Source organism: Leptinotarsa decemlineata, unplaced genomic scaffold (genome assembly GCF_025532065.1).
Source record: "Leptinotarsa decemlineata unplaced genomic scaffold, Ldec_3_MD MMD2_tig00001719_RagTag_RagTag, whole genome shotgun sequence".
NCBI lineage: Eukaryota > Metazoa > Arthropoda > Insecta > Coleoptera > Chrysomelidae > Leptinotarsa > Leptinotarsa decemlineata.
Window position 1 is genome coordinate 9710052 of NW_027412569.1, and position 26770 is coordinate 9736821.

At 34.8% G+C, this 26770-nt stretch overlaps 2 protein-coding genes across 3 annotated transcripts in view; both read left to right on the forward strand.

Annotated features, from left to right (window-relative positions):
* LOC111518328 (neuroglobin) lies at nucleotides 1-26712 on the forward strand. Of its 2 annotated transcripts, none has more exons than XM_023155712.2 (4): nucleotides 1-145; nucleotides 17677-17857; nucleotides 20684-20906; nucleotides 26456-26712. In XM_023155712.2, the coding sequence occupies exons 2-4, from the start codon at nucleotides 17697-17699 to the stop codon at nucleotides 26585-26587; spliced, it is 516 nt and encodes a 171-aa protein (XP_023011480.1). In that variant the 5' UTR covers nucleotides 1-145; nucleotides 17677-17696; the 3' UTR covers nucleotides 26588-26712. The 2 variants fall into 2 exon arrangements, with proteins under 2 accessions (XP_023011480.1, XP_023030515.2); XM_023174747.2 differs by lacking the exon at nucleotides 1-145 and adding an exon at nucleotides 1904-2049.
* Nucleotides 1-26770, forward strand: part of LOC111518327 (uncharacterized) — a 55412-nt gene that overhangs the window by 9823 nt on the left and 18819 nt on the right. The window lies entirely within an intron of this gene.

Genomic DNA, 26770 nt, shown 5'->3' on the forward strand with positions numbered 1-26770 from the left:
AATGGAAGACAGGTATCATTCTGCAATTATCTTTTGATAACATCAATTAGGTAAGAGTGGGCGATTGTAGCTACATTGTTCCGTTAGTATTCAAGTGTTATTTGTACAACAGACAACTAAAGAAGTTGTTTCGGAAGTACTTGTGGTGAGTTTGATTATGAAATTATAATTAGCTGTTTATGGAATAAACTGTGAAAATTGGAAGTGTGTTTGAAAAACAACGTGAATTTCCATTTTTCTAAAAAAATATTTAATCAATCATCAATTCATAATAATAATGATAATAATGATACCGTTTATTATGCATGAAGGATACATTTATACATAAAAGAAAAAGGGTTAGCCAAAGGCTGTATTCCACCCCTTTCAGCCACGTTTAACAAATAGTCATCGATTTCTTCAGGTTTACTTTGTCCTCGTCAAAGTAGTTACTCCAGATACAGTTAATAATGATAATAAATCTTTATTTTCCGTTGACAGTTATAGTCTGGTTCACATGTACTCGATTTACCTCTTTTTGGTGACATTTTTCAGCCCTGTCCAAAAATTAACGACCAAAGTGTCATTCGATTCGTATTTTTGTCTAGAAAGTTTAAAGAAAAGTCCGAAAACGCGCCGATGAAAATTACAAAAGTTATGAACAATTAAGTGAAAAAAATGGGGCTTTAGTTTTTTCTTAATATCTCGGAAAATTTTCGATATTTTGGAAATTTGAAAAAAGATTTGAAAAGATCAATGAATTTGCGTAAAAAAAAATTCAGACTTTCGAAACTATATCTCGATTATTTATAATTTTTACAGAGCCCTGAAAATAGAGTCAAAAGCGGGTAGTCTGGCTTCCTCGCGACTTTCGTCACTCTGACATAAAAACAAAAAAAAATATTCAAACATATTAAATGTAAATATTAAGGAATGGAAAAATTCATGTAATGTTGGGATACATCAATAAACAATAATCCGCAGTCAAAAAGTTTTTATACCAATTTTAACGTTAATTATAAATTTGTTAATTATTAACTTTTTCTGAATTGAAAGTAAATATAAAAATCCCTATAATTATTAAACTGAAACCCTGGCATTTTTTTCCTTCGGTGAAGTTATCCTTAATAGGCAAAAAAATAGATTACCGTTGCCAAAATAAAAAAATTATTATTTTCAATTTTTTTTATCAACAATTGAAAATTTTAATTTTATAAAAATTACATTACAATTTTTTTTTATTACTAATTAATAATTTTTTTTTATTTTTAACAGCTATTGATAAATTTATTATAAACAAATACATTTTTCACCAACAACAAATCATCAACGCTGAAAAAATAATTTTCCAATACAGTAAGTAACAGAAAAACTACATTTGTTTGAAGAATTGCATTTACCGGATACCCTGTGAGTGCAGCAAATCAGGAATAGCAGAGCATGTTTGGACCCATCAACATAACATCGAATGGTCCCACGCTGAATCATACACAAAGAGGAACATTGGTTTAGGAGGAAATTCAAAGAAGCCGCATACATGTTATCCAACAATGTATTCAGCCAAGCTAGCGTAGAGATACACAACATATTCATTTCATTTCAAGTTTTTTGCTTAATATACTTGTTTTTTAGCTATTAATTCTTCAATTTTTATTTTTATTCTTTAATTTTTAATTCTTAATTTTTTTTAATTCTTTCAGGGATTTCAAATCATTTCATATAATCAGATAATGGAATTCCGAACTAATGAAACTCAGAAAAACTACAGACAAGTTTTCTCCTCATTAGTTTGCCCCTTCTGTATGCAAAGACATTCCGTCAAATATCTCTTCTGTGTGAATTGGCCCTAATACCAAGCGCGATTTCTGATTCATTTTTTGAAGACTTTTTTCTACTTCAATAATAGAGTCAATGAAAAACTATAACTATATTAAATGCTGTACCATTCCAATAGTACCGCCGGGATATTATTAGTATTGACTTTCATTTCTTTGACTAAACGAAGAGAAATGTGTAATTTGATTGAGTGGAAAGAAGTATTTGTAATAATGTTTGAATCATTTTTTCTGGGTAAGTTCTTAACCCTTTCACGTCTCGGAAATTCAAAGTAAGTCTCCTTCGGAAACGATGTTAATATTTTTTTGGTAATTTATTCCCATTCGTTCAAATAGTTGACGATTATTAAATGCTTCCACCTAGTTATTGTTGTTACATTATAATTTAGCAGAGCAGGAGTATGAATTCTGTAACGTCATAGTTCTGGAAGTCATAATGAATGGAATTAAACTGCCCTCTCCCTTTAATTTTTTAACGGGTCAACTCAAAAAATTGAAATTTGAAATTGATAGATGAATCTTTCAAGATGGCGACTGGTCGCCATCTGGGAAAAAATTGAATTGAAAGGGGGTCTTGTTACACATCTTTTTGAAGCTCCTGACGAATACTGCACAACCCTAGAATATGGAGTCAATATCCTCATCTGCTACAAAATGGCGGAACTTTTAATAATTGCCTGACATTTAACTACATTTACTTCGGGCAAAAATAAAGCATGATGTTGATGGTGAAACTGAGGAAGAAATACATATCAATCCCAACAGATTTTGGTCATTTATAAATAAAAACCGAGGTAGCTCCAAAATATCACAAGTACTGAATTTTGAAGGTCAATTGCTGGAGGGGCCCTCTAATATCGTAAGCGGTTTTGCCAATCTTTTCAAACAATCGTATACCGTTTCTTCCCTTTTTCAACCAAACTCTGATATTGATAATACTCACTTTCTTGATATATCCAAGCTTCAGTGAAAACGAAGTATACGAGGCACTTTCATCCTATAAGATTGTGCACTTGTGCTTACTAATTAATATCTGCTTAAGATCGGCTACCATCCCAAGGATCTGGAAATCATCAAAAGTCTGTCCCATTTTCAAGAAAGGAGATAGACGAGATATTTCAAATTATCGGCCTATCTCTATTATTTGCAACTTTGAGATTCTGCTGGATCGAGTTATATATCGGCATGTAAGTTGCAATATAAGTATAAACCAACACGGTTTTATGAAAAATCGTTCAACGGTCATCAATCTTCCGACTGTAACCCAACATATTGCTGAATCTATTGACAATAGGGCCAAACTGATGTTATTCACACATACTTTTCCATGGCATTCTACCAAACAAACTAGTAGCCTTTGGATTATCTCCATCCTTAATCGCACTCTTTCAGTCATATCTACGGGATCGAAAACAATGTTCAGCTCAATGGTTTCAAATCTACCGAATATAGTGCCTCTTCCGGTGTTCCACAAGGGTCAAATCTGGGACCGTTGCTCTTCAGTAATGATATTGCAGATGTTATAGGTGTATATTTCCTTTTGTATGCCGATGATCTAAAACTATAGTGCCTCGTTGAGAACATGATTGTGTGAACCTCTCAGCAAACGGACGGGTTGTAGAATGGTGTTATCAAAATAACTTATCGCTAAACCCGGATAAATGTAAGGTCATTTCCTATAGTTTAAAAATTAACATCTTGATCTTAGATTATTCAATAGGAAACGTTTACCTGGTGAGACCAGAAACATTTACTGATCTTGACACTGCATTATTATTTAATAGACATATCGATAATGTTGTAACCTCCTTCTGTCGTTTGTACGGATTGATTGCACGTAACAGTAGTGATTTCAAAGAAACTTCGACCTTAAAAACTTTATTCTATGCTTTCATAAGATCAAAGTTAGAATACGGGTCAGTTGTGTGGAGCCCCTTTTATCAATATCATATAGATAGAATAGGAGCAATTCAACAACGATTTTTAAAACTGCTATAGTGTTGTACTAACCTATAAAATTATCAAAAGCATAGTTGAATGCCCAACATTGGAAAAGTTCAATATTTGCATTCCTAGAATTTGTTCCAGAGACCCGTGTACTTTCTATATAAAAACAACTCGCACAAATGTTCTGGAGAATTCTCCGATCCATACCATGTGTAAAGTGAGAAACTCTGTTAGCGATAATTTAGATATATTCAGTTGCAAATTGTCAGATATAAAATCCCACTTCCTAAAATAATTGTTTTCTCACTTATTATAAAAAATATAAAATGTGTTGTCTTTATAGTCACTTGTTTTAGGTGTTTGTAGACTTTACAGTTACTTGTTTGTGATGTATTTATTATACTCTGTTATTTCCTGCTCTGTAATTGGGCTATGTCCTGTAGAGTATTGTATTACAAATAAATAAATGAATAAATAAATAATATGAGGTAATAAGCTTGAGGTCAGTTCAGTAGATGCTCGAAATGGCTGCCTTGAACTTCTTGACATATGAACAGCCTATCCGATATTTCACGCCGAACATTCTCGAACACAGTAACGTCAATATCTTTATAAATATTTATTATTCTCTGCCGTATATCAAATATTGAAGCAGGTTCAGTTCGGTACACCTTCTGCTTCAAATAGCCCCATAAAAATAAAAAAGCCCAAAGGTGTCAAATCTGGCGAGCGGGCTGGCCATTCTGTAGGACCTCGACAGCCAATCCAACGACCGGGAAAAGTACTATCGAAATAGTTTCTTACTTGTCTGGAGTAATGTGGTGGTGCTCCATCTTGTTGGAATATAATATCCATATCGAATTCAGTGATGAGAGGGTCAACAGTAGTTTTCAGCTTATTCAAATACAGTTCCCCTGCTGAATTTTGATCAATAAATTGAGGTCCTACATTGTCGTACTGACATTTTTTGTCGTTTTTATAAACAAAAAATAACTTAACAAACCTTATCGGGTTATTGGAATTTCCATATGCCAGATAAAAAGGAATATTTCTAGAAATATCGATATTAATGTGTTTGTCTTCAGGAAATTCTTGAATGTTCCGCTTTTTTGTAGTAGGTGAAGATATTGACTTCATATTCTAGGGCTGTGAAGTATTCGTCAGTAGCTTCAAAATGATGTGTCACAAGATCCATCTTTCCACTTAATTTTTATTTTTCCAGATGGCGCCCAGTCGCCATTTCGAAAGTTTCATCTGTCAATTTAACTTCAAAATAAAGTATTCACGCATTAATTTTATCATCCCAAATTTAAATTTTTTGAGTTGACTCGTTCAAAAACTAAAAGGAGGAGACATTAAAGGAATGCACTGTATAGATTTTCCTCTCATGCCGATACATTGGATATTATCCGACACCAGAACACTCCAGTCGCAGTTCTACAAGAATTTTGTTTTCCAAACACTACAATTGTTGACCTAGCCACCATGATGGAGAGAACCTAATGATTCGATCCATAATATAAGTACGACCCATTTTCCACTGACATCGCAAATCTCTTCTGTCCCTCCCATTTTTCCCAAGAAATCCTCATCCCCTTTGTCCACCGTTCTGTGAAAGCTTCTCCAACGTGAACGTATCAGTTGCATTTGAATGCCTGTAATAAAAACAAGATAGTTTCGATCCAGTATCCCGCGTTCTTTGTTCCTGTCTGAGAGGGTACAACCTTTTTGTATCCAATTAGGGCTTTGTGTGTTTTTTTTCTTATTCGATGTATTTTGAGGACAATGGCATTGAGGTTTCCGGTAATTTTCCTTTCGAACGGGGAAAAATTCTATGAACTTGGAAATATTAAATTACTATTGGATATTTCACATATAGTCCAGTCATTATAGTAAGTTCACCTCGGAATTTGATATACCCAGCTGTAAGTCTGTAAATACTTGTATATTGACACAATAAAAGTTGTCGCAAAACCTAAATATGGTAGGGTGTACGCAACTATTGAATTACAAGGTCAAAGGTCACAAAAATCGTTTTTTTTGCGCTTTTTTTGTAAATATCTCATTTCCTATGAGTTTTTTGCTATTTGTATTTATTATCAATATTGTAGAATACAAAATTCTCTACAAATTTTGCCTCCGGTCGAAAATGCGCCATATATAGTTGATTAACTATCGATAAATCAATGATTATGAAAGTTTGTCAATTTTTATAAACTATTATATTATATTTTATCATTTTTTTCCTAACCTATTTTCTTTTTATTCAGTATTAATTTATTTAACAACACTTACCTGCCCATGTAATTGCAGAATTGTTAATGAAAATATAGGAATTATATTTGAATTTCAACCTAATGAATAACTTCTTACATTATGAAAAAAAAACAAATAAATTATGAATTAATCTTTTCATTAAAAAATATCATTCAATACATTCATTTTTATTGAAAGTAAAAAATGGAATACATGGTACAAAAGCTACAATTTATAATTTTAATCATCTTCTTCCTCTTCATCGTCGTCTTCCGGCTGCTGGTAAATTTCAAACTGGTCTTCATTATCGTCTTCAACGACATTTGTCTCAAGTTCTTCTATGATTTCGGGGTCAAAGGTTCCATCTTCGTTAATGTCGCTCTGATATGGTAGAGCATTGAGACAAGCTTGCCCATTACATTGGCCATAAGTTGAAGAGCATTGCAAGCCCGCTTTCCTGCATCCGGAACCACAATCACTCTTGCAGTTGCAAACAACTGTATTTAGCAAATCTTCTGGAGTAGATGGTAAAATTGTCATGATAGTCTCCAGAAAATTGTTTCGCATTGCCCAACCCCATACCTGGAGTTCCAAATCATGCCCTAACCAAGTTTGAACTTGATAATATACACGTTTGAAATGTTGATGAGCAGCTGCACTTGTTGGTGAAATATTTGAAACCTGCACAGGTTTATTAAGTTTTGTAGACTTGACGTAATGCATATAACGAAGATGATCAGATTTTGGAGCATTATAGACTGCCAATAAGGTTTGAGTTCCACTCTGTAATAATCTCTGGGCCGAACAATTTTCTTCCTCAAATGCTGCAGCTAGTTCATCCATATTTGTCAAAAACTTTTAAAAATGATTTTTTCCCTTTTCAAAAAGCGCAGAAGTTGTGTCACAGCCACTGAATGCATGCAGAAATAAAATATGTGTTTTGGAATGGGGATAATTATCAAAACTTTTAGTCGAGTATATCACCGTTTTTACATTTCCTTTCCCAACTTTTTTAAAGAAAATTTATTGTTCGTAAGACAGTGTACGCCCAATTAAAATGACAAGTAAATCAATATCTTGTCCTATTATAACTGCAGTTTTTTCAGACTTCGATTCTTCAATTGCAGTTTCAACAATAAGAACATGCGCATAATGTCTGGCTTGTTTAGTAGTAATATTTGCAGCTTGTAATTTTTCAATTAACATATTAATGAGCATATCTTTGTTATTTCGATTTGATAAGAATTTTTCTTGAGTACAACCATTATTTCATCTAAACAGACTTCATAAGTTTTTGAAAGTGCCACAGTTCTTCTCTGCTGCTCCATAGTTTTTACGTTCTTACTGTAGTCTGAATATCCGTCAAATACAACAATTATTTTGGAACTGTAATGCCTTTGTAAATAATTCATGTATCAAAAATGATAGAAAAGCTATCTTCTCTGCTCCATATAACATGATGAAGAAGAACTCCGCCATCAATAATGAACGTCACATTATTTTCATTGAGAACAAAATCAATTGGGCTCATGTTGTCATACATTGACGATTTTGTTGTTTTTCTCATGCCATCATTATCAAATAGAGCTGTTGGATACGGACTCGATTCATATTGAAGATATTCTTCAAGATTTCTTTCAAATTGTTTGCTGACAGTAATTCTTTGGACGAGTAATAATGGATCCACTGCAACTTCACAATCATTTATTTTTACAGATTTGTTAACACTGGAAAGCGGCATTACTTTTTCGGAACGTTTCAACTTTATTTCATTAAATGATAAGCCGGTGATCTTCTTCATAGACTCTAATTCAATTTCGTTAGCTCTGTGGCAGTTAATTTGCTCATTTCCAACAATTCCAGAAGCTATCGATTTTAACTGCGTAGTATTTGGAAAAGGATCATGAAGTTTAAACCAATCAAATAGTATATTTACGTCAGCATTGTCTTTTTTCAATCTTGAGTCTCTGGAAACTACGTGTTGCTCGGTCGACTCCAAGAAGAACTTCTCCATTTCCTCACAAATAGTATTTGTGGCGTACATAGCATATACCCATTCACACAAAACACTTCCTTTCGTACTTCGACCACGAGATACTCCTCGTTCGGTTTTCATGGCAAATAGCAAAAAACCCATAGGAAACCCGATTTTTGTGACCTTCGACCTTGAAATTTAATAGTTGCGTACACCCTACCATATGTAGGTTTTGAGACAACTTATAGGGTGTCAATATACAAGTATTTACAGACTTTCAGCTGGGTATCTAGAATTCCGAGATTCGTACTTAATTTAAGCTTAAATGACTGGAGTAATACAATAAAAATGATAAAGGTATCCTAGAGGAAACCATCAATGACTACTTATGAGGAACGGTTTCTGGGAAACTTGGGAGACAAGAACAAACGGAGACCTTGGAAGTAGCAAATGCAATATCCCAAATTCAAATTCAAATTTGTATATTGTTCATAAACAGCTACAGCTTTAGAACATGCCACAAAATACGATAAAATCAACATATGCTCAAAAAGTAAAATATTAAATCTTCAGAAGATACTTAACTGTGCAATAAAAATAATAATACAGAACATACATACAATCATGCGGCATCTCTGCTCTATGGTCCAGAGAGTGAATGAAAAAGTCATTAATACCATATAGGGGACTTTCCGTAAGTAATGTCTTTAAATGTTTTTTGAATTTAGTAAAGTTCAGAGAACGTACTGTGAGAGGTAGGGCATTCTACATTTCGATATCAATAGTATCGTGCATTATTTGTAACCGGGTTTGAGGTATAATCAAATTATCTTTATTTCTAGTGTCGTGACCGTGTATATCGGACACAACAGAGTAACTATTTATGTTTTGTTTGACATATAGTAACTTTACAAACATTATCAGAGAGTAAAGTATCATTATTCTCAACGTTTTGAAGACTGGTTTGCAGGAGTCTTCAAAAATAGCTCCTATAATAGATCCTACAGATCTTTTTCTGAATGACGAATATAACATTTAGATGAAACTTAGCTGCCGAGCTGCAGACAGACAAGCCATATCTGATAATGGATTCGAACAGTGCATAATGAGTAGTTATTGCAGCAGATTGGTTAATAAGTTGTTTAACTTTTCTTATAGCAAATATTGCACTATTCAGTCTATTGCAAATTGTATATATATGTATATGTATGTTCCATAGTAGCCTGACATCTACATCTACAACCAGAAATTTAGTGTGCAGCATGTCTAGGTCCTTTTCTACATTGTAGCATATTCTGGATTCGAAAATGAGACTTTTGTTTTTTTTTTTCATTGAGTATGAGCTTGTTTGTCAAGAACCAGGTTTTTGCTTGTTCCCTAACTTTCCCAAGGATTTTAGCCAGACACTTCCCTTTATTAATACTGATGCCAAATGTGGTATCATTAGCATACATAATTGTCTCAATATTTGAGGTAAACATATTTGACAAATCGTTGATATAAATAATAAAGATTTTTTGGATGATGCAACTAATTTTTCTTTTATTTTCAGTATTTTACTATTAATGTATGTTACAAAATGGATTTGAAACTTATGACTTCTATTCAATTATCTGCGAGCGCTTTCGACAGCTGGTCGTGCTGTCATCCTCTAGGCACTATTCTATCTGAATGTGTGATCCTGTTGTGTGTCTTTTTATACGGTCCCAACGCCTCAATACATGTACTTCTGTTGGTTTAGGTAAATTTGCCTGTATTTGGATTACATCCAAATACAGGCATCTCTAAGTTTATTGTTTCTAGGCGTGTTTGTTGATTTGTTTAATATATTGAATGTTAGGTCTTGTTATGTTTTGATTTGTACTTGTTCCTCGATAAGTGATTTTTGACTGTTAAATTTATGGATGTTTAAGTTTTCCCAAATGTCCATGCGGTTTCCCTTATTGACTTGTTTTATGACTTTTATGTTCTCTGGTGGGGGAAAGTTATGTTTGTTTTGTATGGCGTGTGTTGCGTGGTTTGTTTTATATACTATTGGGTTTATGTATGTCTTTTTGTGTTCATCGTACCTTTGGATCAGTTTTTTCTTGGTTTGGCCGATATAGAATTTGTTGCAGTCCGAGCATTTTGTACTGTATATCCCGTTTTGGTTTTTGTATTCTTATTTTTCATAGCTGTTAACACAAAAAATAAACAAAATATAAGTTTGAAAATGTCCTTATAGGATGAAACTGCAGTAACGTTAGTTACAAATGAAAGTGGTAAAAACATAGAAAGTTTCATTTCTCATTTCTTCATTAATTAATCAATTGATTATTAAAAATTAAATTTTTTAGAGGATTTTTTTTAAATTATTTTCTTATAAATACAAGTATTCTACTTAAAAAACATACTCTTATTCATTTGATTGCTATTTCCTGAGCTTTCCAATTGATTAAGTTGAATGAATTGAAAAAAAATATAAAAAAAATTTTGATCAAGCGAATCCCTCTAGATAATCGTCAGATTATGAGACAGCACGTCTAAAACATGAAGATAAACCATATATATCTTGATCTGACGCGCTTAAGTATTTCAAAATGGCGAATTTTTTTTGCACATTATAATAATGGCCGATAGTTTGCGTCAGATCAAAATCGTCAGATTATTAAATGATAGCTTTTTTGTTGCACTTTCAATTCATAAATTCGCTTAAATGAATTTGAATTATTTCATGATTATTTTCCATATTTGACACTATTATGAACATTCACAATGATCATTTTTGGGCTAACGGAAATCTCCACGTTATTAGACAAAGTCATTTTCAGCAACAATGTTCGTTGAACGTTTGGGTAGAAATGATTGGTGACTACCTTACTGCCTATTTTTTCTACCAGCACTACTAAGAAGTGAATAATAATTTCAATCAAGTTTGGGGTAAATAAGCCCCTCATCACTTCAAACAACTGTAGCAGATTTCAACTTAATAAGTGTATGATTATTTGTGATATTGTATGAATACCGTTTTTTAAACTTCAACGCCCTGTATCTCAGAACCGAAGCAACTTACGACATATGTTTATAGGAACTTTTTCTCTTAAAAATACCTAACGATTCGCCCTCTGAAGTTTTGTACCGTAGTTATGAAACACGCTGTGTTTCAGACTTATTTGTTATTACCTTCGAAAGCAGTAACTTCTGCTGGAACACAAGTCATTATTCGATTGTTATCCATTGATTTTCAATTGAATTGTTATTCAATATTATTACAAATTTTTGAGTACTGCTATCTACATGGACGCTGAATCAAATCATTGATTATTATATCGTTGTTATCGTAATATTTTGTTTTTTCTAGGATAAGTGGATCACTTCGAAGTCATAATGTATGTTTGTTTTTGAAGTGTGAAAAAAAAGATTAATGGCTTTTTCAGATAAATTTTATTTCATCACTTCGATAGCGAAATTAACAAATAATAATGATTTACTGAGAATTAACAGTCACAGAATATCTCAAAAAGGACTCTGAGCAATAACAAAATGGAAGTAAAAATGAATTTTGTTGCGATGTCAACAATCATTGATTGTGCGGTCGAATCTTTAAAGAATGTAGTAAATTGATTCCAAAAAAGTTTGACGAAATTGTTGATACAAAGTCATATTCCTGCAATGCTAGCTGAGAAATTGTCAATGATCATTTTCAATCCAAGCAAACAAACAATATACATTATAGGCACTCTAGTAAAAATCGAGGTTTTTTATTAAGACATACACATGCTTCAAGATCGAAAAGTTTTTGGCCTTCCACTAACCCATCTTGATACAAAAAATATTTTTTGTATCAAGATGGAGAAGTAGAAGGCCAAAAACTTTACCAAAAATAAATCTCTTCTAAAAATATACAAAAAATATTTTTTGTATCAAGATGGAGAAGTAGAAGGCCAAAAACTTTACCAAAAATAAATCTCTTCTAAAAATACACAAAAAATATTTTTTGTATCAAGATGGAGAAGTAGAAGGCCAAAAACTTTACCAAAAATAAATCTCTTCTAAAAATATACGCTTTTAATTCTACCATCGACAGGAAGTTAACATGGAAGAAATTCTCACCTACAGAGTAGAAAAAAAAGAGCATATGTGGCTTATGAGCAATGTTGGAGGACATGAAGGTCTATCACCCCGTGTGGTTACCTGGATCTACACTGCCATAATAAGACCTATGTTAACGTACGGAGCCAATACATGGGGACCGAAAGTTCCACAAGCAACTGCCATCCAAAAATAATATCAAACACAGCGATTGGAATGTTTGAATATCACAGGAGCTATGAGAACAACACCAACCATGACAATGGAAATAATTACTGGTCTGACCCCTCTGGACCTGCACGTTGAGGAGATTGCGTTAATGACCATGTTACGATTGCGCACGGCTGGTGTAAACCTCGAAGTAGGAATGGATCAATTCAGGCTGAGCCTATGTCGGGAAGCGCTTACTGCGCAACCTCTGCTGTAGATAGCCAGTGATGCAATTGAACCCAGGTTCGTGTTTAATGAACCCTACAAAATACAAATAAAACAGAAGACAGAGTCGAATGCTTCAAATGCAATACGCATATATATAGACGTCTCAGAAACCAAAGAAGGCTTATGATGTGGAGATTACTCCAGATTACTAAGCCTAAGGATTAAGTGGGGAATGGGAAAAATACCAGCGTGGTTCAAACAAAACTAGCTGGTATTCAAACGTCACAAAAGAAATAACCAGGAAAGGAATTACTGGCAAAAACATAACAACCTGCACTGATAGTAGACAAGCCCTATTAGCCTTGAACAGACAACGTGTAACTTCTGGGCTAGTACTAGAGTGCCACCAAGATTGAGCCAAAGCTTCGGTAGACTCCTTAGCCAAGGAAGCGGCTTGACTAACAATTTTAGGACTCGGTGACATCTACGGCCTGATGACTTCGACAATTGCGGAACTAGCCAAACGTCACACTCATGCTCAATCCCTAAAGAGATGGGATAGAATCGAAGAATGCAGTCTCACCAGGATCACCCTGGGCGACCCTGGGAAGCTAGCGCCAAAGAAATATCTGACAATGACAAGGAAGAATGTACGCTTAACAGTAGGATTTCTGAAGAAATGAACTTTGAATGTTCAAGCCAGTCTCGGATATACCTACACCGTAGGTTGAATGGACTGTCGCCTATCAGAAAACAGCTACTCCTCTGGCTAATACCACGAACGGCGTTGGATTATATTCCACTCACTTTCGGTTTCACCGGAAACGGCTCCGGTTCTGAATTTGTAAACGGAACACCCTGTATATTGTAACATATTTGGATTTCTGAGACAATTGTGAATCAGAATGTGGAATTTTCGAAAGTTTTGAGCCTACTTAATTTTTTCAGAGTAACTTCTGAATTTGCAGCTAGGTGGTCATGATCGGATGTAAAGTAATCTAAGGACCTCAGTTGATATCAGAAAATTACAATCGCAATCTTTCAGTGACTAGTATGTTAGATTAGAATGAGACATATTGGCACAATTACATTTTCGTGTCTAACTATCAGTTTTCAAATGGCGGCCATTCTTTGATAAGCCTTTTCCGAAAAAAGGATTTTTTGACGAAACTAACGATACTGATTTCTTCGCGATTGGATTACAAATAAGAACATGAATTAAATATTACTGAGAAAAATACTTGATAATGATTTATTTACTTTTGTCAAGTGTGCCATGGATAATGATTTGTTTACTTTTGTGAGCACTTTCCGATAAAAGTATTTTTGACGAATCTAAAGTTACGAATTTATTTGCGATTAGATCAACATTTTCAACAAAATTAATTAACAATTTCTGGTGCACTTACTTCATTTGCAATATTGTATAGTAAATTTTCAAAGTGCATTCTTCCTTGTTCGAAACGCAATATACAGGGTGTTTATTTTAAAAATTTAGAACCGGAGCCATTTCCGGAAAATGACGAATTTTTGAAAACTCTCCTCTTCACATACCATTTACCTATACCAAATCTCATTTTGATATACCTAATGGTCTAGAAGTTATGAATCTAAAAAATGAACTTTAAACGTTCAAGCTATCAGAAAATAACTACTCCACTGGCTAATACCACGAAAGGCGTTGGATTATATCTGACAGGCGTCAGTGCAGGAATCTTCACAGAAAATTTCCTGCATATGCAATTGGCAATACAACTGAAAGAGTCGACCTTCAATTTTGGAACGGGCACACTTGCAGACCGGTTTCGGGCTCATTAGCCACTCATCAGTGGCTAATAGATTCGTTGATACCCGGTATAGTTGAATGATTTTTGAGCGATTGCGAAAACTTCAAAACACAATTTTGTTTCTTTCTCAGTAACTCTCTTTTGATGCTGGTTCAATAATCAAATTATTCTTACTCAACTCGTGCATGTACAAATTCAAAATATTCATATGAATTTTGAAGTATCAATTGCATCGAAGATTATTTGGAAAATTTTAGGCCATACTAGGTACCTATGCATGATTTGGAACACTGTGTTGAAAATAATCAACATCAATTTACAATTTATCCATATTCCATATTGAATAAATGAATATTTAAATAACTTTTTTCGAGATCAATTGCCCTTACACTATACTGATATTTTTGCACTCGACGCGCGTTTCGCCAACAAAGTTAGCATCCTCAGGAGAAGAAAATTGAGGATGCTAACTTTGTTGGCGAAACGCGCGTCGAGTGCAAAAATATCAGTTTGATGTTATGGCAATTGATCTCGAAAAAAGTTATTTAAATGAATGAAGGTATGAATCAAACAAGAACATACAGTCGATCTGAAATAACTACTAGACCTTACCTCAGTGTAAACAGGTATCATGTTCATATTTCGATTTTTTTTTTTGAGAAAATTAGTAATTGATGAGAGGGACAGGAATGGAAGTTAATTACTGTCAAACCATTTACAAACAAACGCAAAGGTTATACTTGCACCATTATTTGAAAAAGTTCTAACAATAATCAACTCTGATCCCTGTCGAGTAACTAGGTATCTGCTGGTTTTATCGTTCATGATATGCAGTTCAACACTTCATTTACAGAGTGTAAAATGATATGTATATCGATCAACTGTACAAAATTCAAGTGTGAGTACAAAGGTGTTCCCTATGACGTTTTTGGGTTTTTCCCCATATTATTTTCAAGTCATTTTCATGTGGACTGTGAGTTTTCAAGTCAATTGACTTTTGACACATCACGTTGTCATCCAGTTTCTGAGAATAGATAATTCAATATTATCAAAACACAACCATCAATTTATGATCTCATACAATTTCGAGTATAGATAACAGAAGAATTGAAATTGTCACTGATACGATGAATATTATTTTTTTGATGACAAAACACAAGCACAACAGGAAACTTTTTGAGGTTCTCTAAGATCAGTGCCTATGCGAAGAGTTCTTAAAGAGTGAAGTTCAAGCTGTTCAAACGATGAGCAGCCACAGTCCGTTGCGTATTTCTGATATGTACCGCCCTTGGTGGTACATATATGTACATATATATATATATATATATATATATATATATATGTACCATAAATTTAACAGACGATTCTTCAGGTAATTTTAAGACGAAATATTCATATAAACATGGGTCCGCAAATCCTACGATCTCGAAATACAGGATGTTAAAATGAAAATAAAAAAAAAAGTTTTTCGTAAATATCTTAAATATCCTTTACCTAATTTCGTTGTAATTTGGCAATGGTATTAATAACATTAAGGAGCTAATTTAGCCCGAACGTGATTCAATTTATCAAGTCCAGTGGCGTCTCGAGCGAGATTTGAACGAATATTTTTGACTTAAAAATATACGCCACAGACTGCTAAATTCAATGATGCGGCGGATAGACGGTTGTATTGAAGCCGAAGGAGGCCATTTCCAACACTTAATTTAGTGCAATTCGTTAGTCTAGATCAGGGGTCTCCAAACTTTGAAGCCTTCGGGCCATAATGATCTTTTCAGTTTGTTCCTAGGGCCAATTCCTGTCCTTGACTATATTTATAGACTAGGATAGTCGCAAAGTGCGTGACCTAAGCAAACTAACGCTTTTTTTGCATTTCAGTTATTATTGTGTATTGTGACACTTAACGACATCTAGTGGCGAGTACTGGTACTATGTACTATCTTTTTTGGCTACTCGCTAGGTGGCATTGGGCGTAATTAAATATTTGGAATTACCGCGTTGGTTCGAGAAAGTTCTGGTTCTAGCTAGTGTATTCCGATCACCTCGAGATGGCAGTAATAATTGCATATAAAAAGGCTAGCGGCGCAACTGCGAGTTAGTCTGCGCAGGAAAGGCGAAGGAAGCGAAACTGTCTATTGTGAAATAAAGTAACACCCGTCAATAAAAGTATTTTGATTTGACTCATTGTTTTTATGTGTGATTTGTTAGTATGGAAAAGAAGCGAAAAATCGACAGTAACCGAGTAATTATCATTCTGTGTTTTCTTCTTCAACTTATCACAGCAATAGTAACAACAATTAGGAAATCATTGGCTGTCGCGGGCCAGATTGATGACAGTAAATCATTGGCTGTCGCGGGCCGGATTGATGACACTTGCGGGCCGGATTTGGCCCGCGAGCCGTAGTCTGGAGACCACTGGTCTAGATGTTGATGTTATTTATTATTTGTTGTTATTGTTACATAATTAGGAATGAAAAACTGTAAAAATAATAATTTCCAAAATAAACATTTAATGACCCATATTATTTCTTGCGAGGTCCAGGGATATGCAATTAGGTCGACTTTTTTTTCTTAAAAACTAAGCAAGATACGAAAAAAATTCTAGGGACAAAACAGTTGTATTTCTAATTGCTCAATCCAAAGAAATGATAAAAATTGCACAAAAGCCAGTGGCGTACATTTTTAAGTCAAAAATATTCGTTCAAATCCCGCTCGAGACGCCACTGGACTCAATAAATTGAATCATGTTCGAGCTAAATTAGCGCCTTAATGTTAATAATATCATTGGCAAATCACAACAAAATTAGGCAAAGGATATTTAAGATATTTACGAAAAACTTTTTTTTTTATTTTAATACCCTGTATCTTGAGAACGAAGAATTTGCGGACCCATGTTTATATGAACATTTCGTCTTAAAATTACCTGAAGAATCGTCTGTTGAGTTCATAGTACATACTTAATTAACACCCTGTATATATTATTATGTATAAGAGAGAGACATATCTCCAATCCAAATGGAATGACGAGACAAGTTAGCTGCTATAGTAAAAAATTCCACTTCTGGAATGGATAATTTTCGAGAAAGGGAGGTTTCGGCTTTCTACTTCTCCATCTTCATGCAAAAAATGTGGGAATCTTCCAAAGAAAGAAAAAGAAAGCAAAAAATTCAAAATAAATTCTTCACACATTCGGCGCTTGCGTGTAAGTGAAACTGCTTATGTTTATTGCAAAAAATCCAAGTAACAAAAGTGGTAGTAACATAAATGTATCACTCTGTGCAGTTAGTTAATAAATAAAATGACGACATTGACCTCATCAACTGTTGAAGATAACCGAGTAAGTGATAACTTATCACTATGTAGCCGGTTCCAAGAACTTGTCATCAACAAACGCAATTCAGTTAGTCGTTTCTTCACCATTTGATCTCACAAAAATATTTTTCCGTAGTTTGCCCCACATCCAAAACTATGGGATTCGTTTGGAGCGCTTTGGGGTTCAAAAACACTGGAAGAACTGACGATCCTGATCCGGTGACAGGGCTGACGTCTAGAGACAGATATCTAGTGAAGAGTTCTTACGAAGCTGTGAGGAAAAACCCAGTGGAAAGCGGCGTCAGTTTATTGAATTTGTAAGTTTCGATCATTATGTTAGGTTTTTTCATCATATAAATATAAATAATCTTCAAAAAAGTTGTTCAATTTAATGGGAACGAATGAATGACTATTATAGAACTGAATCCAAGTTTGTATATGTGTGGTGTCAAAATATAATAAAATCAAATTTGATGAGAGTTTATTAGAAGGAGATAGATGGCTGGAAAAAAGACAACAGCCTGAAAAACATCCGTATAAAAAATGATTTTATCATGAATGTAAGTTGATGAGAAAATACGAATAAATATTGATTTGTTCGAACTCAAAATCAGGAGAGAGCACTTCAAAAATTTTGGTAATTCCGTATATAATCTCTTAATTAAAAAAAAATTGAAAAATTGAAGAAGAAACATTATATTAAATTTTTTTTTGAAAATGATTCATCTAAGAATTAAGATACGGTTACATTAAAGATCGTGAGATGAATTACATTCTTCTAAATATTTTTGAAGTGTTTTCCAATTGCGAACGTCTTCTGGAGCTACTTTTAAAAGAAAAAACACAAACATAGGTCCAAAAGTGCATTGTTTTCGAAATACTGGGTGTTTCTAATATCATCACTGTGAGTAAATAACCCTCATACGATTCTTGTTATATATGTCAATGCTTTTTTCTGTGATGAGAACTTGAGTCCAGTGGCGGCTCGAGACACAGTTTAGTCAAAATTATTGACTAAAAAACTTACGGCACTGACGTTTCTGCTAACATTCAATTTCGTGTTGGGTATACATCTGAAAATGAAACTGTTCCACCCCGTAATCTGTTTTCTAGCTCACTTTGTTTTTTTGAAAAAATAAAAAAAAAATGTGTCTTTGCAATGTTTGTCATTTGTCAAGTTACATTTGATATTGTGACAACGGATATTCATAAAGGTACCCTGTATCTTGGAAATAATGTATTTTTGAACCTACATATCCACATGAACTTTTTTAAAAAATAAGTTTCGGAACACGCCTTAGACTTTTTCACCACTTTTAGTAAACACCCTGTATATTTGAAATAGTTCCGAAACCTAATTCGTTGCATACAGTTAATCATCATTGAATAATCGAATATAGGGTGCCTTATTCAAAACTTGAAACCCGTATGATCTGAAAAAGAAGACACTCATTGAATAATAAGTATTGAAATTTTCTTCTGATTTTCCAAAATTTGAATTCAGAATAAAGGTTTGACTCAAGAGTTTTGTCCGTTTTAATAAGTCGATTGATTCCGCCATCATAAAAATTGCGTGCTTGAGATTCGATGAAGTCGACGAAGGCCGTTTATGCTTGGTCCTGATTGGCGAAGGTTCTACCGATGAGAAAGTTCTCGAAGTTCTTGAAGAGACGGTTAGGTTAGGTCCAAAGTGAGTGGGTCTATTCGAATCTCCACCGCAACCCGCAAGGCTCACACCTATTCACACTCGCTCAAATGAACTCAGCTCATCCATACTGTAGTCCAACAACTGTTTGGTATCAAGCTTCGAAGGATGAATAAACGCCTTGGAGTGAGCCACTCCTGGAAGATTTTGCCAGAAGTCCATAAATCTTCTTGCCATCCAGGTGTTCACTCTTTGTTTGGAAAAGCATAAAGCGATGCCAATGACAGGTTTTGGTCCGATAAAGCTGCTTGTAGCATCCTCCTTTGCAAGGGAGTCAGCAGCTTCATTGCCTTTCAGTCCGAGATGGCCAGGAAACCAGACCAAAGACGTTTAGTCTTCGTATCCAGGAGAGTTGTTTAGACGTTGCTCGGTAGGAGCCAAAAGCTTGCAACTGCGCTTGACTGTCCGAGAATATTTTCATTGACTTTTGTATGAGGTTGGATTCTCCCAATCTTTCCACATACAATTCAATAGCGTAAATTTCCGCTTGAAATACAGTCGCATAAGTTCCTAGGCAGGTTGATATCTCTGTCCTGGGTCTGCGACTGAAAACACCTGCACCGTAACCGGAAGGTGTTTTTGATCCATCAGTGAACCAACATCTATCTGATCTTCATATTTCCTTCTCGAAGTCGATAGTGGCTTAGCGAGAGATCTGGGGAATGTGGTGGGTGAGGCATGACTTCGATGCTCAATTTTTCAGCCGATGGTTTGTAAAACGTGCTGCGTTGTCGTGAAGCAGGATCGGACCTCTTCGGTTGAGCAGTGCCGGTTGCTGCTGAGGCAATTTTCGGTAATTTTCTGTCGATTTCCTTCCAATGGGACTTCGCTGCGATGGTTTTGCCCGGTTGCAGAAAGTTACAGTGAACTACACCAGACGCTGACCACCATACAATAACCATGGTCTTTTTTCATTGGATTTCCGCCTTTGGAAAGGGCCTAAGTGGCTCATCGATGTCCAACCACTGTTTCAAACGTCTCCTGTTGTCGGAGATGATCCACTGTTCTTCACACGTGACGATTCGATCCGAAAAAGGATCGTTTTGGTTGCGCAAAATCAAAGAACATAAATCCGACAGGTGACAGTTTTTGTCAATCGTTCAAATTGTGGCCAACAACTTTTCGAGCTTCATGACATTTACAGTACGTTTTGAATCATCAAAAAAAATCAAAAATCTTTTGAAATGCTGTACCATTTCCAGTTCAATATTACAAGAGTACATTTCCACTATTCGAAAAAGTTTGAAGCACGAAATCTGAAAACATTTTTCGAAAACGTCTCCATTGGAAATGGAGTTGACATATTTCCTAACTCCATATCATATTCCTGAGAGAACATATTATTAATGGAAAGTTCCCTAATCGGTACCTTCTATAACTGTTTTGAGAAATCATTTGAATACCCTCTGATTTCATTATTCATTCACTTCGTTTCCAGGTTGTTCAAGAATCACCCAGAAGCATTACAACTATTTCCATTCAAAGATATCCCACTGGATGAGTTACCAAAAAACCGCAAGTACCAAGCACACTGCAACAGTGTCATTTATGGATTCAGTGCAATAGTTGACGCTATTGACGATGTAGAGTTGCTAGTTCCTATCCTAAATAAAGTTGGAGAATCCCATCAGCCTAGGAAAGTAAATGAAGAATCATTTTTGGTGAGTGTTTCCCATACGAAAGTGGTGAACCAAATAAAAATATTTGATATTTCTTGAGGCCTTTGGCCCTATGTGGCATGTGGGTTTGCTTGCCAAACTTCAGTGATATGGCTTGTCGTATCATTTCTGTGTATGGCTGTCCAGCTTCCTGAAAGAACGTTCCCTGCAAGACTGTTGATAGATATAATAATAATAATAATAATAATAATAATAATAATTTTTATTTTCCTTTAGACAATAAGAAATTGTATAGGAATTGTCTTAAAAGTAGAAAGTAGATTAACAGAAGTTAGGCATACTAACAGTACAAACCACAGTCTCATTCTAAAGATAATTAGATTACATAAAAAATAAAATATGACAAAATTTTCACAATAGAGTTAGATTACATTACATTTGCTTGCAGAAAAAACGAATCCACGTCATAAACACACTTTTTGATCAAGTACGATCAAGTACTATTACATTTGATGACTTCGAACATATCATTGTTCTACAATGGGGAACATCTAAATTATTTTTTTGTCTGGTATTAAGATGGTGAATATCAGATCTCAGTATGAATTTAGCTTTATTTTTAAATACGTATAAACAAGTTTCAAATATAAATATAGACGACATTGTTAAAATTCCCATATTTTTAAAACTATAGCAGTCCAGTCATACTCCTTATTATAACTCTTTTTTGAGCAATAAATACTCCATTTGCCAAGGGGGATTCGCCCCAAAAACAAATTCCATAACGGAGTCTATTATCGACTTGTGCATAATAGATAGCATATCAAGACTGAGGATATGTCTTAGGTTCCTCAGCTGGAAGGATATAGTATTCAAGTGGGAAATCAGATGTTTACATTGAATTTTTCAGGTGAGACCTTTATCAACATGTGAACCCAGGAATTTTACACATTCTTCACCCGTCCTAAGATTATGAAAAAATAGTTCTTCACATTCTCTCTGTCTATTATGCTACCTTATCACCTGCGTTTCCTCCATGTTCATGAAAAGGAGGTTAGCAGCAAACCACTCTTCCATACTGGTTACTGTTAGTTCACATTGTTTGACTAATGTTGCATTGTCATTAGATGATAAGACAACGGACGTGTCGTCTGCATATAAGGTAAAAAAAGCGGGAACATCCAGTTTGTCAATATCATTGATATATAATAAGAATAATACAGGTCCCAAGACGGATCCCTGTGGAACCCCTATATTTATGTTTCTTATTTGAGACGATGCATTATTTACTTTAATGTACTGCTTTTGATTTTGAAAGAAGTTTGAAAGCCATTTTAGTGGTAAACCTCTTATCCCATATCAAGATATCATGATTGACACAATCAAATGCCCTGCTGAGATCGCAAAAGATCCCAACAGGACACTCGCCGGTGTCAATACATTTTATAATTCTATTATAAAATGAATGAACTGCAGTCACGGTTGACTTATTATTCACAAAACCATGCTGATTTTCTGATAGAATTTTCTCTTGTTTGAGAAAATTAAGCAATCTGTCTAGGTATGCATATTTTGGAGAATCCACAAGGGACCGTTATGGGTCTGTAGTTCTCTGGTAAAAATGAATTTTTCTTTTTAAAGATGGGATTTACTTTACCGATTTTCAATATTTCCGGAAATATTCCTGTATGAAATGAAAGGTTAACCAGAAATGTAAGAGGTTCAACCAAAATTGTCAATGCAGTTCTAATACAAAGAGTGGCACTTCATCATGTCCAGAAGAGAATTTGTTTTTCAATTTGCAACTGAGTAGAAGGAACATTTCATTATCAGTATAGGGATATAAAAACATAGAATTATGATGATTACCTAATTTCCTCATTAGATGGTCACAATTTACTTGAGGGGGCCTAACAATTTTTGATATAGTTTCGGAAGTGACGTTTTCAAAGTATTCGCTGAATATTTCAGCAATAGATTCATCATCTTCGATCAAGTCATTATCTATTTTGAGGTTTATGCTTCGTACATACTTTGTTTTATTTGAGAGTTCGGATACAATATTTCATGCAGTCTTTGCTGGATTGTCCGATTTATCAATTTTCTGTTGGAAGTATTGTTTCTTTGCTGAATCAACAAGACTATTGTGTTTACGTTTTTCTTGACTGTACAAATCTGATAGTGAAGGAATTTGTTTTTTTAATTTGAACAAGTCTTTCAACTTCATACTAGATTTTTTCACATCATTAGTAACCCAACATTTCCCTTTGACTTGATTGAGAACTTTGCGTTTTGGGAAATATTTCTCAAAGTAAAGCATGAAATTATTATACTTTCACCATCAACGCTGGTGAATACCCAGGGATCCATATTTTCTCCAACCTTCTTTGCATTGTATAGTAGCGACTCATTGGAAAAAAACAAGTATCTAATATATTGCTTTGCTGATGACAACACATTTGTCTCGTCATTTCACTTGGAATCCAGGACATTGGCTACGAAGGCATATCTTCACTGGCAGCGGGAGGTTGCATATCTCAATGAGGATCTAGGAGTGATTTCGAATTGGGGTGAAAGTAATCAGGTTCAATTCAATGCCACACAAACATATGCATTGGTTTTCTGCAAGAATAAAGATGTCTCCGAACCGAAAATGATAATGTCAAGTCAGACAATTCCGCTTTGTGCTTCGATAAGTTTGTTGGAAGTCAAAATGAACACCAATATGTTCCGGCACAATCATGTCACTTGAATTGCAGAGGCTGCTTCACAAAAGCTTGGGACACTGTTCCGAACCAGAAAACTGTTCACACCTCAGTAGCTTTTGTGGCTTTATAAAACTCAGATCAGACCTCCTTTGGAGTATTGTTACCATGTGTGGAGCTCTGCCCCCAAACATACCCTGGAGTTGCTGGATCAAGAAAAGAGCCGTCCGCCTGATTGGAGACGCAAACATCACGTGCAACCTTGATAGCCTGGAACATCGAAGAAAGGTTGGAGATTTGTCTTTAAGATACTTTCACGTGAAGTGTTCAAGTGACTTGGCACATTTGATTCCATGAAGAGCGGTACATATGAGAAATGCGCGATGAACTGTGGCTGCCATCGTTTTGAGGTTCAGCTCAGTACCCCTCGAACTTCACTGTTCAAAAAATATTCCATCTGGAACACTGCGTTCATGTGTATTGAACTTCCTGGCAATATATTGACTTTATTGCAGCCTCTGGAGACACCCAACATTTTGTTTTATGGAATAGAGCACATTGGCATATCAAGATCTCCAGTTGATGTGGTGCTGCGGGTCCGGGTTTTCCTGCAGCTGAAAAAGCAAATGCTCCACTGAAATCGTCGCCCCGGAGCGCGAATTAATTTTTGTTGTTTTATGATTTCATGATCTGTATTACTTTCTTCTTTAGTCTCCAACCATTCAAATCCAAAGTGAATCGCTACTTTCGAACAGGCACCGCTCTCGGAGCGCCTTAAGGATTTTCCTGTAGTGCTTGTGCTCTGTCCCTAAAAAAACGTTTCTGTGCTTCTCGTTCTGTTTCGTCCTAGCTTGTGCCGTTCCATGTTGATCCATTGAACTTGAACCAAACACCTTCTAAACAGAGTCTCGGTGACTAGTGATTTGGGTATATGTGCATACACCCTCCAAACTCACTTTGATTTCTGTTAGAGTGTTGCTAAATGGAATATTTCTCTCTCGCTTGGAGCTTTGTTCACGAGATTGAGTTGACAATCTTTTTCTCAGTGATGTTTTCATACATGCAGTGGAGCCGCGTTTAGAAAAATGCATAAATCATGTACAAAAGATTCTTTGATATACAAACTCAAGAGAAGTCCATCCGAAATAATATTTTCAAACATTGAATGTCACCAAAGTTATTTTTTTCTATCCAGTTTGTATGTGAATGAAATAGATGTCATTCACATGAAATTCTAGGACTATTTCCAGAATAGTGCGGTCAATGGACTTAGGTTATTCTTGCCCCCCCAAATATGAGTTTCAGTCCTTGTGGTTCTGGTTTCCTTTCAGCGGAAGATCTTCATGAAGCAAAAGCCGAATCGATCTCTCTACGAAACCCTTCTTCACTTGGAAGGATCGATCGCAGCTTGGGAAATGGTTCTTATGCAGATTATGTGGAAAACGTTCTTCCTTACGAATCAGTAGAGAGTTGTCCTGAAAATTTTAAGAAAAAAATTGGATCAGATAATTTAGGAAACACTTGCTACATGAATAGCATTTTACAAGTGTTGTTCATGACGAAAAGTTTCAAGAACGAGGTTTTAATAATGAACGTGAACGAGAATGTTTCCTACTTATTCACCAAACTCAAATACCTGTTTATGCAGCTGTAGTTTCGTAAAAATTCATCATCTTTTTCTCCAAACGATTTCCTGGAGTCTTTAAAGTCCACTAGATACTCGTTATGACAACAAGGGGATTGAACTGAATTCTTGGGGTTCTTGTTGAATACTCTTCGTGGGCTAAACAATAGCAGAATCAATACTCCTGACCGCTCTGGATTGAATGATTCAGTACAGTCTATCGTGTCTTGTGTTTGTAAATCTTTTGCTGGAAAAATCTTCACTTGTTTACTTTGTAGTAAATGTTCAAGATGTAGCAAAAACGTATGTGAATTTCTGGAACTTACTCTAGCGTTTCCTAATATGACTAATAACCAGTCCGTGCAAAGCTTATTGTTGAATCATCTGACAATGGAACTTTCAACAGGTGATTGATAAACTGTACTGCCAAACATGCGCCAAACTAACTGACTAGTATAAGAAAACAGGTATAGCTGAGGCACCAGTCATTCTAATAACAACACTGATGATCTTCAAACAAGACTCAAACTCTGACGGAAGCACCAAACTCTTTCGAAGGTTCGAAAAAGATGAACACTTCAATCTAGCAGACCACTATTATAATATTCATGCAGTCATTGTTCACTGTGGTTCTGGCGTTGAATTTGGTCATTATTACGCCTTGATCAAAGACAAAACGGACTGGTTTAAGTTTGACGATAGTCGTGTCACGAATTGTTCTGGCGATGTATTGAATTCATTGGAGCCTCTGGGGACACCCTACATTTTGTTTTATGAGAGAGATGATATTGGCAGATCAAGATCTTCAGATGATGTGGTGCTGCAGGTTTTTCCGGGTTTTCCTGCAGCTGAAAAAGCAAATGCGCCACTGGAATCAATGAAGTCGACCCGGAGCGCCAATTGATTTTTATCATTGTTTTATAATATCCAAACTGTTTATCTAAATATACAGTGGAAAATAATGGCTGAATAAAATGTTGTAGTTTCAACTCCTGAGAACTGAATATATTCGATTCATTTATCATGAGAAATTGCATTTGCAGAACACTTTATTATTGTATTTTTAAAGTATTCATTATAGAACTTCAAGAAAAAATATTCCAAATTTGTGAATTTTTCAAACAATGTATGGAAATTCAATAAACAGTTTTTTTAAACTCGTTTTTTTATTATTTCACCGCAATCGACGTCCAGAAAATGGTTACTTTCAAACCACATAACAAAAATTTTTTACTCGACATTGATGAACTTCTGTTTTTCAGCAACTCAAGGACACCATTATAGAGTTGTTTTCGACATTTATGACCCCCCTGGAAATAGCTTCATGGAAGAAAACTCTAGATGTAGCAATTAGTGTGATAAACAAAGCTGTCAAAGATAAGGCAGCGGCGTAAGATAGCTAATATTATAGATTGTTTTACTGAATGTTATATTGTGCAATGTAATGTTTTTACGTTAACGACTATATTGTCAAATTCGACTCAAATTTTTATTTTTGAATAAACTAGTTTAAGAAAAATGAGTTTTTCAATTCAACTGATTTCATTATACAAAATATCATTCTCAATTTGTTTTGC

What these genes read in the sequence shown, in the direction of transcription:
- LOC111518328 (XM_023174747.2), top strand. Translation starts at nt 1,914, where the DNA reads ATGCTGTACCATTCCAATAGTACCGCCGGGATATTATTAGTATTGACT. An exon ending in GTTTGAATCATTTTTTCTGG is followed by an intron (nt 2,050 to 17,676) that starts GTAAGTTCTTAA and finishes ATTTTTCCGTAG; the next exon opens with TTTGCCCCACATCCAAAACT. An exon ending in TAAATGAAGAATCATTTTTG is followed by an intron (nt 20,907 to 26,455) that starts GTGAGTGTTTCC and finishes TCTGTTTTTCAG; the next exon opens with CAACTCAAGGACACCATTAT.